This window comes from Lampetra planeri, chromosome 19, assembly GCF_965212315.1.
Source record: "Lampetra planeri chromosome 19, kcLamPlan1.2.h2, whole genome shotgun sequence".
In the NCBI taxonomy this organism is placed as follows: domain Eukaryota; kingdom Metazoa; phylum Chordata; class Hyperoartia; order Petromyzontiformes; family Petromyzontidae; genus Lampetra; species Lampetra planeri.
This window is the reverse complement of record NC_136125.1, coordinates 12,715,899-12,728,042: the sequence shown is the minus strand read 5'-3', so window position 1 is coordinate 12,728,042 and position 12,144 is coordinate 12,715,899. Positions and strand designations below refer to the sequence as shown.

The 12,144-nt window shown below is 45.1% G+C and overlaps 1 protein-coding gene across 5 annotated transcripts in view; it reads left to right on the top strand.

Moving 5' to 3' along the window:
* Positions 1 to 12,144, top strand: part of LOC144724151 (protocadherin Fat 1-like) — a 227,325-nt gene that overhangs the window by 149,657 nt on the left and 65,524 nt on the right. For all 5 annotated transcript variants that reach the window (XM_078603071.1, XM_078603067.1, XM_078603070.1 and 2 more), the window contains exons 6-7: positions 4,753 to 5,067; positions 10,614 to 10,824. In XM_078603071.1, the coding sequence (XP_078459197.1) occupies positions 4,753 to 5,067; positions 10,614 to 10,824 (526 nt within the window). The remainder of the gene's footprint in view (positions 1 to 4,752; positions 5,068 to 10,613; positions 10,825 to 12,144) is intronic.

The following is a 12,144-nucleotide window of genomic DNA, read 5'->3' as shown; positions in this document are numbered from 1 at the left end:
TCGACTCGTGAAAAGCTTCAAGATGCCTGTGTTGCACGATATGATTAGGTTTATTAATCAGTAATCTCAATAAGCGGCATCGGTGAATGCATTTGGTTATATTCGCAATACTTCCGTTGTCTATCATTACATTTTAAGGCCTTCATAAGCATTATTCTCGATTATGATATTGAGAACCATTAACAAAAATATCGTAAATTCTACTGCTTTTCCCAATTAATTGGCCCTCATCTTTCCTATAAAAGTTTAATAAACTGACAACGGTTCATTTGTGCTCTCAAGTTGTGTCGCGTTGTTGTACCTCGCGTTGTTGTACCTCGCGTTGTTGTACCTCGCGTTGTTTTACCTCGCGTTGAGTGCGAGGAGATGTGGTGCTGCGGTGACCGCACTGCTCTTGGATTCCGACCACCTGAGTTGGATTCCCAGCCGTGGCTCCACACCGGTGGCGAATGATACCGCCACTCACTTTCCCCAACCCGGCACTGGTGACAACATTCTCAACCTGTTCCCCACCTCAGCCTTCAGTAGTGGATTCATTAATGAGTGATACATTATCAACACTGTTTTTAGGTGATGTGCATTTTTGGCTTAAAGAGGTACAGACAACCGCATGCAGATAAATATATATTACGTCTCATGGAAATTTGGACATGTGAATTATTAAACAATGCATAGAACTTTTACAGTCGTTAAAAATGTCCATCAAATTGGAATGGTCTCTCAACAGCTCGAGAAATATAATCATTACTCGTGCTTTAGATGTTGTCGCTTACATTTACTGCATCAGTAATTTAGAGACATGCAAAGCTTTTGTAAGCATTGCCCCCCCCCCCGCTGCCTTGTATTTATAACGGAACGTGAAGGCCCCGGGGGTTGTGTGAACAATGTGTTCATGCAGCGGTGACAATGAGGGACCACGCTCCACTGTAAAGGGAAAGGAATGGAGGGAATGCAAACTCGGTAGAGGCGCCAGGGTTTCGGGGCTTCTGGACTTCAACAAAGCAGACGTTGACGCATAGCGGTGTAGTCTTTAAGTTGTTGAGGCACTGTCCAGAAGCAGACCTTTCCCTCTGTGCCGGGCTCCAAAAGAAATCAGTGGCGCACACGCGTCCGTTGTGAACAAGCGGTGCCGTGGCCGGAGCCGGAAAGATGCTGCGGCACCATCTGCTTCTCCCGACATGATATTAACAAACACATTAAGGTTAAGTATATGTAGGGTGGCTGGACATATGAACACTCTTCACTTCACCCGTTGGTTTTAGCAGCCAATATTGTGAATCGTGAACACTCCTGGTGGCCAGTTAGAACACATCAGTTGTTTTCTATTGGACGAGTGAGACAATTCAACTACAGCTTGAATTCCTCAGAATCTTAAGGAGCCATACATCGTATCTCAACTACTCTATTCCATTGCCGTGCGGTAGACTAACTTAAGAAGACCCCCAGTGGCAGCTACCCCTACGCACCACAGGGCGTACACAGCACGGGCCTGAAAATGAAACTGGTGTCATCATCATCATCATCAGTCTGAACTTGCCTCACATGACTGACCACCCCGTGCCCTCATCTCTCACCTCATCTTATTGTAGCCTACTCAATACGAGCACGATGTTAACATTTCACACTGATGATGATGACGATGATTTCCTTGCTGTAGTTGAATAGTGTCACTTGCGAGATTACAAACAATAGGCTGCTGTGGCCAAGCTCTTTATTATGGGTAACACGCAATTTTTAATGTTTGAACCAACAGAATTGTTGGGCTGGCAACATGAATCAAACGCAGTCATCCTTTGTGTTAAAACGTAGGTCGTCATTGCCTTAGACAGGCTCTAGACTATTTAATACTACTTTGATGAAGTGCGTTTGCTTGTATGGTCAAGTTACCGCACGAAGATCGTTAACAACGCTTTGAAATGTGCTACTTGAGCGCTTTGTTCGGTAACCTGATGATATTTGCCCTTTACGGCGGCGCTACCCAATTTTTTAAAATGCCCGTGTGATCTCACAATGCAGTGAAGTAAACTGAGCTGCTGTTAGCACTGCAGTTAAATTGTTTGCATGTCAGCATGCCCCTCTTCCCTTTAATGCTATGTACATAGAGACGGTATTATAAAGGTTTCACCGGGTAAATGTGCGCCTATAATGTGTTCTATGTTTGTGGTTTGTAGGCGTGCGTGCATGCATGTCGGCTCGTTCAGCTTCCAGCAATCATTCTGCACAGCCTGCAGATGTGCATACATTCCAAAATGAATTAAAACATAGTCGAACAAATATTATCTTTGTAGTGCCACTCATTTTGATATGCCAGATATTTGGTTTCAGGATTTACACAGCTGAAACTAAAAAAAAGTGTTTTAAAGGAAAGCACTTTTACAATTCTGAGCAAACGTCCTGCTACATTCTCTTTCCAGGTAACATCTGTAAAATAATTGGCATTAATTATCTACGGCTTGGCTCGGTATTGTTTTCACGAAGAATGCTGCACACACGTGCGTGCGTGGCTTTAATGTTGGATTTTCACCGACAAGTGCGTGGTGCTGTCCCTGCGCTGCCTGAGAATGAGAACTCGGCACGAGCGCCCACAGTGCTGAGGAACATCACTGGGCAGGAGCCGGAGGTGGCTCACGTTCCCAGCCTCGGGGGAGTTCGAATCCCTGAGCGCAAGAGGTGCCACTGGATCATATATCGCAGCACGGAGTGCCGAGACCTCCTTAGCCTGTCCAACCATCAGGGCTGTCTGCAGATGCCATTGTCCTTTGTATTTCGTGTGGTTTTTTTTTTTGGGGGGGGGGGGTGGGGAGGTTAATGTTTTTATTTCAATATTTCATCATGTTTAGCCACTTGTAAACAATTCCAAGAGTTGTATAGTGTTGTGAAGTATGGTCAAAGAACCCCCAAATTCACTAGTGCATGGACAAGTTGGGCTATGTGGGTGAAACTAACTGAACAGATTGCGCTGGTGCATTGCGTAGACATTGTGGTGCGTGTGCGAGTGTCCGGACCGCCACCGAGTTTCGCTGCGCAGGTTTTAGCGGCTGTGCTGCAGGGCTCCCCCATTATTTTTGGGACCGCGCCACTTGCTGTTGTTCGACACCATGTCCGACGTTTCGCTCCACGTGCTGTCAGTGGCTCTACAACACGCAACGCACATGCAGTATAACCCGAAGAACACATCAAAGAGTTGAAACACCCAAGTGTAGGACTGAGATGGCCATTATCTGGAGGTACAGGCTATAGTTGAATACGTACAGAATGTATGCAAAGAAATTAGCTAAATATCTGAATGCAGGCTTCTGCTCACAAAGGGCCTTGAGAATCAGTGATGCTTTCCTGGATAAAGGAATATTTTATTACCATGAATTCATCATTTTAACCTCATGCAATGTGGCAGGGAACAACTATAAAATGGAATGGGCCAAACACCCGAACGCGGAGCTTGTCTGACACATTGAATACACAAATGAGTAGCACAACACGTGGAAATTAACACACGTATTTCAAACGGTGGATGGACAGTGGTTGAGAATGATGCCGGAATGGCAACCAAAGGTGGGAACGGGGCCTGAGAGTCGCACCCAATGTAGAGATGGAGCCATTAAATATTGTCACGTGCAGGCACAATGTGGATCGTTATATCATCCCTGTACCGTGAGATATTGGTGACGGCTTGGGGAGGCCTTCATCCAGCGGTGGATTCATCTTGTCAAATTACTAGGACGATGATGGTTACTAATTGATGCATTTAATTAATGAAAACATTATATTGGTCAAACATCCCAATATTTACAAACGACTCAAATGAGATGAGCCAAAGCAACATGCACCCCACACGGCTGCTGCGACAACTTGGCAGGCTCCCCTCCTGAGAAAGAGTTGAGGCTCAGTGAGGCTGTGTGGGTGAACCGCACCTCCAATTGTCACGGTCGGCTATGTACCGTGGTGCCAAAGAAGTTCAACATACGTACATACAAACATACGTACATACAAACATACGTACATACAAACATACGTACATACAAACATACGTACATACAAACATACGTACATACAAACATACGTACATACAAACATACGTACATACAAACAAGCGTGGGGAGGGGGGGGAAGCACGTCGACGTTTTCTGTTCGCTGTCCGTACGGGAGAGCCGCGTGCCTTTTTCATGCACCCTCCGCCCCAGCGCTCACGTGCGTACATGTTTCCGTGTGTGCGTGTGCCCGTATGTGCGTGTGTGCCCGTATGTGCGTGTGTGCGTGTGCCCGTGTGTGTGTGCGTGTGTGTGCGTGCGTGTGCCCGTGCATGTGTGTGTGCTTGTGCCCGTGTGTGTGCCCGTGCGTGTGCCCGTGCGTGTGTGCGTGCGTGTGCCCGTGCGTGTGTGTGTGCGTGTGTGTGTGCGTGCGTGCGTGTGCCCGTGCGTGTGTGTGTGCGTGCGTGTGCCCGTGCGTGTGTGTGTGTGCTTGTGCCCGTGTGTGTGTGTGCGTACGTGTGCCCGTGCGTGTGCCCGTGCGTGTGTGTGTGCCCGTGTGTGTGTGTGCGTACGTGTGCCCGTGCGTGTGCCCGTGCGTGTGTGTGTGCGTGTGTGTGTGTGTGTGCGTGCGTGTGTGTGCGTGCGTGTGTGTGTGCATGCGTGTGCCCGTGCGTGTGTGTGTGCTTGTGCCCGTGTGTGCATGCATGTGCCCGTGTGTGTGTGTATGTGCGTGTGCCCGTGTGTGTGTGCGTGCGTGCGGTGCGTGTGCCCGCTCGCCGCCCAGGTGTCCATCGTGGACGGTGGCGAGCCCCCGCTGCAGACGACGGCGCGCGTGGTGGTGCGCGTCTCCGACGAGAACGACAACGCCCCGCAGTTCGTGGAGAAGCGCGTGCAGGTGAAGGCGTTGGCGCGTGAGCGCTCGGTGGCGCGCGAGGCCGTCTGCCGCGTGTACGCCCGCGACGCCGACCACGGCGCCAACGCCGAACTCTCGTACTCCATCGACGGGGGGAACGAGGCCGGCAAGTTCTTCATCGACCCCAAGGACGGCGTCATCTCCACCAGGAACCCGTGTCCCGTCGGGACGTACGACTTCCTCACGGTACCGTGTGACATTTGTGTTGTTGTTGTTGTTTTATATGTGTGTGTGTGTCAATTCACGATTTATTTTGTTGTGTGAGGCCACGTAATGTTCTGGCCAACTTTTGTGTTGTAGAACCCTCCAACCACCCGACGTGGCCAAAATAATGTACTCAGCACGTGACCTGGCATTCTCACAACCACATTTAGCGGTTAGATTTATGTGTCATGATCTTTCACCAGTTTTATCCCCATTGTACTGTCGGCATAATGTCACGGAAAGAAGCATCCGCTCAGATCTCTCACAAAGCAGTGGGAAACCTTCGTGTTAGGGAATGATCCACGGAAGCAGATGTCACAGAGCTACTTCTGAGATCCCTTTAAGTGACCTTTGACCCACAGAGTCGAGGGCTTCACTTTCCCACCTGCCCTCCACATGCGAGAGGGATGTTTATCGCATAACATTCTGAGAGCTGGAATTTAGCCAAATTAAGAGTTGAACCAAATTATATGCGATATGATAATTGGTTTTTTACCCTTCTATCTGGCAACAAAACTGACGCCTTTTTACAAGATGACGCCAAAAGGCGCCTTTTGGCGTCATCTGGTCCAACCCATGTGAGACTAGGCTCTAATAAAAGCTGTCTCGGGTGTGGACCAATCAACTTCAAGGACAGTGCACATTATCAGAGTTATGTTCTTTTGTTTGTATTATGACTGCAGGTATTGCGGTCTATGCAAACATGACTCCTTGTAAAAAGGTGTCAGTTTTGTTGCCAGATAGAAGGGTAAAGAACCAATTATCATATTTTTACTGGCAAATGAGGTTCCCATAGTATATGCGATATTGTTTTGACAGAGTAATTTGTGCTTGAGCTGACACCTTCATTGTTTACTCTCTGATTTCTGTTGAGCAACAGTGATGAAATTATCTTTACTAACCTCTAGTGAGATACACATCTATCCTATTGAACTGCTGGTTAATTCTAAGCAACAGTGCATTATAACAATGGGTTAAGAACCAAAGTCGTATAAATTATAACAAAACTGTACAGACACGTGCAATGATTAATTGCTTCGGCACAATGGAAAGCAGAGCTCAATGTAATTAATGTAACGTTACTAAAAATAGGGGTGAAGTGGCAGCTCGGTGATTATTTGTGCACAGAGCTATTAACCAGACGACCCGGGTTTATTCCCAGACACAGCTAACATCCGTACTGCGTGTTATCTGAACCCGCCCTAGGCCCCCCATTGTGGTGAAGTATGGTCAAACAACCCCGATTACTAAAGCAACGTGTGGAGGCATTCGTCTAGCAATGGATTAACAAAGGGGCTAGAGGAATGCATCCATTCATGAATTAATTGCGATTAATAAGCTCACGATGCGTACGTCACGTAACGTGTAATAATTAATGTGGGTTTTTTTGTCATTTGTGTATGTTGTGCGCAGTGGGTCCACGTGACCACTCCAACTACTATAGGCCCACTACATTCAGAGATCAAATACATTCTCAAATCAAATCACAACCCTGAATTGCAACAATGCGTTGAATCGCGGTGGTCGCAAATGATCACGGCCCAGGTTATTATCTTGAGCCGACTGACTTCCGTCATAGGCAAGTGGAATTTCTACCACTGGTACAGGCCCATTATCTTATCTTATTTAGATTTAGATAGCGCCTTAGTCCAAGGCACTTTACAACAATTATTACATAGTGCATTTGATAAGTGGTTCAAACACAGAGTGGGGTTATTCAAAGTGGTCGTTTAGCTATGGTGACAGGAAGGAGCATAAGTGGAATTGGTTAAGGAAGGGTGGGGTAGGTGTAGTGACGGGGGTTGGGGTAGTGATAGGGGTAGTGATAGGGGTAGTGATAGGGGTAGTGGTAGTGATAGGGGTAGTGGTAGTGTATAGGGGTGGTGATAGTGATGGGGGTTGGGGTAGTAATAGGGGTAGTGATAGTGGATGGGGTAGTGATAGTGGATGGGGTAGTGATAGTGGATGGGGTAGTGATAGTGATAGGGCGGTGATCGGGGTAGTGATGGTCCAAACTGGGGGGCCAGAAGTAGCAGCAGTAGGATAGCAAGGGAGAAGAGATGTGGTTATAAAGGGAGGAGCGGAAGCAGGTTAGTGAAGGTGATTGTTGTGTGAGCTGCAGTGGGATTTGTTCCAGTGAAGGGGAGCAAGAAGGGAAAGGGAACGAGAGCCGGGCACAGAGAGGGTCGGTAGAGACTGGGCGTTGAAGGGACGGGATGGTTCAGAGTAAGAACTCCACAAGCACTTTATTTATGTAATTTGTTTTACAATGGATGTTGTGTAAATACTATGGCTGTGAACAAAATGCGATCAATACTTTGGCAATATAGCGACCTATTTACTCGTTTCTGTCATGGCTGGGATGAATACCCCCTCCACGCTCGCTGAAGCAGAGCAGACGTTCTGATCGTGAATTGACTTATCGGGTGTTCTATAAAACCTTGTAGAGGAAGATTTTGCCAGTTGTTAGTTGCTATGGGTGCTGCTTTTTAATTTGCAGGGCGCTCGTCATGTGATGCATCAATTATTTGTTTTTTGTTCTTGAGTAATGAGAAGAGATACATTTAATTGACAACTCAGACAGGAGGAGGTCATCATCTGTTTCTAATATTCAATCCAAACACAGACTACACTGACTTTCTAACACACTATATATTAAATTTCTTTATTTATTTTTTACGGTGAATTCATTGTATTACATCGGGATTTCCATGGATTCATTTGTATTGTTTCACAATTCCTTAAAGCGTTAATTGTGATGAATAATACATATTTTAATGTTTTTAAGAAACAGTGTTTTCTTTGGCTGGCAAATTGTTATAGTTACCTCCGTTATCTTCCACTTGAGCGAGACTTCAATTAAAATGCAATAACCACTTATAATAACCTTCAGAAAAGTTGTGTTATGTTTATTATTTAATTTTTAAAAGTACAGAGGCACTGCGACAAAATGTATTTATCTGAGTTTTAACATTTCAAACCTGAACAGAAAATGGTATAAATATAAGCCAATTATTTCTACAACTTATCTGCAGGTTGGAAAGAATTGAAATGATTTTTTAATGCGTTCGTTGGCAATCTAACGATTGATTTTGTGTTTGCAAACGCCCTGTCAAATGAATTAATCTTTGGGGTTGATCCTGGTTTTATGCCAGTCCTCAGAGGAGGCCGGCACAAATCAGCCAAGACCAGTTCTCATGGTTATGAGCGTGGATAAGAACAACACACAAGACCGGTGACTGCCAAGCCAAATTCACACGCCTAACGTCACAGCTTGCAGAGCCACAGCAGTGGGTCAAGTGGGGCAGACTGAATAAGGGTGGTGGTGGCTTGTGATGTGTAGCTACTTGAACTACAGTCTCGTCGTCTCTATGTTTGACCAAAGCTTTGTGCTACGCTGGCAACTTTAACCTTGTTGTGAAGACCTTTTTCTTGGCTGCAACAGAGATTTAGAAATGTCCTTCACTTGTAGCCGTGTACCATTATAAATGTTCCCAAAAGAGTTCTCCAGGGCATTGTTTATGGGTTGTATTTAAAATATTTTACCGGGAAAGATTGAAATGGGCTTTAAGTGATATATTGGGTGATGGCTGATGCCACAAAAACCTTTGCGGTCTTGTTTTTGGTACTTTGTTCAGTCAATTGTTTATTATCGTAGGATGAATTGAGATTACGAGGGTTTGTTTTACCACAACAAAGACAAAAATCTGAGCCCCAGGGAATGTGCGAGGCTCTGTTGTTGCTTAATTCCCGTGTGACCTCCAGCCCATTTTTCTCGATCCCAGCGATTGTCCTGTTATTTCCCGGATTCTCTTACTTAATCATATGGCAATAAAAAGCGAAAGTTAAGGTGAAGCAACAAACGTGCGCCCATGGCCGCTGCGGCTTTTCACCCACGCAAGTCAACACACAGGGGCGTTTTGCATCAATCAAGAGGGCGGCACATTTTGGCGACTCAGATAGTCGAGTTAGGTGGCACTCGGCGGCTCGTTATTGCCATCCCCTCCCCCAAGATACTTGGTGCGTTGTCGCGATGTGTGCCTGCGGTATTGATGCAAGAATCCATTCCTTTTGGTTTCAGCGCAGTGAATTTACTTGGTAGCACCATATAATGGAGAATGCTGAAATTCAGTTTGGTCCATGCGTGCTGTTGTTCAGCACGGTGGTCATTAAATCCGCAGTAAAATGCTGGCCAAAGTTACTCTGGAAAATAAAAATAAACATTCAGGGTTGGGTGATGCTGACATATATATTCTAAAAATCACTGACCCTCAGCATTCTTTCTAAATAACGTTGATAAATTAAGTTCGTTCACGGTGTTGTTTTCCTCTCAGACATTCACGTGGTATGTTAGATTATTAGATTGTCTGTGTAATGTAATCGCTTTGTATATGTAGGTGAGGAAGGTGATCTCATGTGAACACCTGCACGGTCTACTTACCGCTGGGTCACATAATCTCAGGCGTTAGTTGTTACCTTAACACAAGCTGAAATAATTGCACCTTACAAATCATGTAGGTGACCGTGTTTTGCCCATGCTTGCCTAACTTTTTATAAGCACGGCAGGAATTGTGACAATCCATCCTCACTCAGCTGAGCTGCAAACAGCGGCTTGTGAGAGTTCTCAGCTGTGGCTATTTACTAGAAGTTTTGGTGCTTGAACTGGGTGCAGGGAACAATGTCAACAATAAACCAACCTCAAGCATCCCTGAAACCTAATGTGCACAAATAAAGCTGACATTATTTATTTTACTCAACAACGCAATGTCAATGAAGTTTTAATGCATATTTACAACCCGCAGCTCCACGAGATTCTACTGTAGTGGCACTATTGGGTGCTCCAATATTTATTAAATGTACATTGAGGTGGTAACACCATAAGTATCTTGATTATAACTTATTTAATTATGAACCCTACTCTTAAATGTTGGCAGGGCACACAACTATTCCTATAATAAGATAAATAAATATACGTTTTTTTCATCGTTCTAACAGCAGTGGCTTGAATCGCCAATGGCTCTAAAGATTAAACACCAGTTATTCCTGGAGCAGAAAGTATTTAATCAAGGATAATTACTTGAAATGAGCTTGGTTCTGCCGAGTGTTAGCTTCTACGATATTCATCTAGCATTCTTTGGGTCTTTCGGTAAAGTCACGTAGATAGGTTAAAAGAAAATAACAAAAATCTACCACGTTTCGATCGCAACACAAGCGATCCAAACGTCGTAGTTTTTTTGTTATTTTCTTTGAACCTATCTACGTGACTTTACCGAAAGACCCAAAGAATATGAATTCCTGCAGTCACGAAAGCTTTAAGTCAAGATTCATCTAGCGTTGCTTGTTCCTCTGAGGCTGGATTATTGGCGGGAATTGTTCGTAACATTTTCACAAGTAAGAGATTCTTGCAATGCATTTGTTTATCAAAACATGCAATCAAAAACAAAGTGAAGACGAATGCCTTGAGAAGAGGCACAACCAGTGCATACACCTTCACCTATTCATCATGTTCGTTTTCTTTCTATCTCCAGATAAAAGTCGTCGACAACGGAAGGCCTCTGAAGTCCTCTTTGGCTAAGCTGGACGTGGATTGGATAGCCAGGCCCGACCCGCCGCAGACACCGGTGGCGTTTACCGAGAGCCTCTACGCGGTGTCCATCATCGAGATTGAGCCTGTGGGCTTCATGCTGCTCGTACTGCCCACGCAGCCCATAAATGGCCTCCGCTGGTTCGACATCACAGGTCAGAAATGCCTCGTTACTCGCACCTCATTCACCTGCCAAATTATTCGAGTTCATTCGCTCAAGTTGTCCTCTGCTAAGTCAAGAGTGGTTTCCTACTACTGTGTATTCTTACCCGGGGGAGAAACCAGGTAAGGCCCGACTGAGCCACGCAGCTCTTTTTCAGAAGCAACCTGGCCATAAATAATAGCTTGACGAAGTGTCTTATCAAATGGAGGGAAAAACCGGAGCACCCGGAGAAAATCCACGTGACTACGAGGAGAACATGCAAACTCCAAATATACAGGCATCAGGGTGAGGATCAAATACACGACCTCCTGTATGCCAGGTGAGGTAGTTAACATCTCGCCACCCCAATCTTCACTGACCAGAATGATGCAGCACGGTCAAACAACCCCATCATGACTGACCCAGTGTGAGGAGGTCTTCATCTAGCAGTGCATTGACAGAGTGCTCTAAATGATCTTGCTTTAATAACATATCAAACATTTCCCATTCTCTGGATTGTATTTGTTGAAACCGTGTAATTGAGAGTAAATTATAGATTGGAGCGCAGGCTTTTTGCCTGGAGGAAATCCAAGGGTAGGACGTCGTCATGGCCAAGGCCTCATCGCCCACAAATGCCATGAGGCCTTGGCAGCACCCAGTGGCAGCAGCAGTACCACCATTAGCACCACGGCCACAGCAGAAGGATGCAGTCGGAGCCAGCGTGAACATAGCATTCAATTTTATTGCGAAAACCGCGAATGATGAAAAAAAATAACACAAAACAAAGTGTGATAACATTAAATGTGCAAGCAAACACTAAAAGAATAAACGCTTCTAGAATACACTTGTATATTAAATTTAAGCAGTGATAAAATCGAAAAATTACGTGTCTGAAATCATGTTAAAAGAAAGTAGGCTTCATGTAGCTATTGTGGTTGTGTGCATTACCAAACCGGTCAAAATTTTTTCATTCCTGCGTGCGAATCGGTGGTTGTAGGTGTAAAATAACAAAAAAAACTTAACGTTCTTTTTTGTAATCACACTGAGGAACAATCACATAATGTCCTTTAATCAATTTGAATCATTCATCACACGCATATCCAACTTGATTGCGGGAGATTTGGCTTGTAACAGGCACGGCATTCGATGAGACACCATTGACAAGCTGATATATTTATTCATCCATCGTGCCTGGATCAAATTTGTAACATAATATTAAAATCAATAGTAACAATAAATTATTATTATCGTTATTTGCAGCCCTTTATCAACAAACGACTGGACGGAGGCCTTGCCACACCGTGTCCGTTATGGGGGTTGTTTGACCATCATT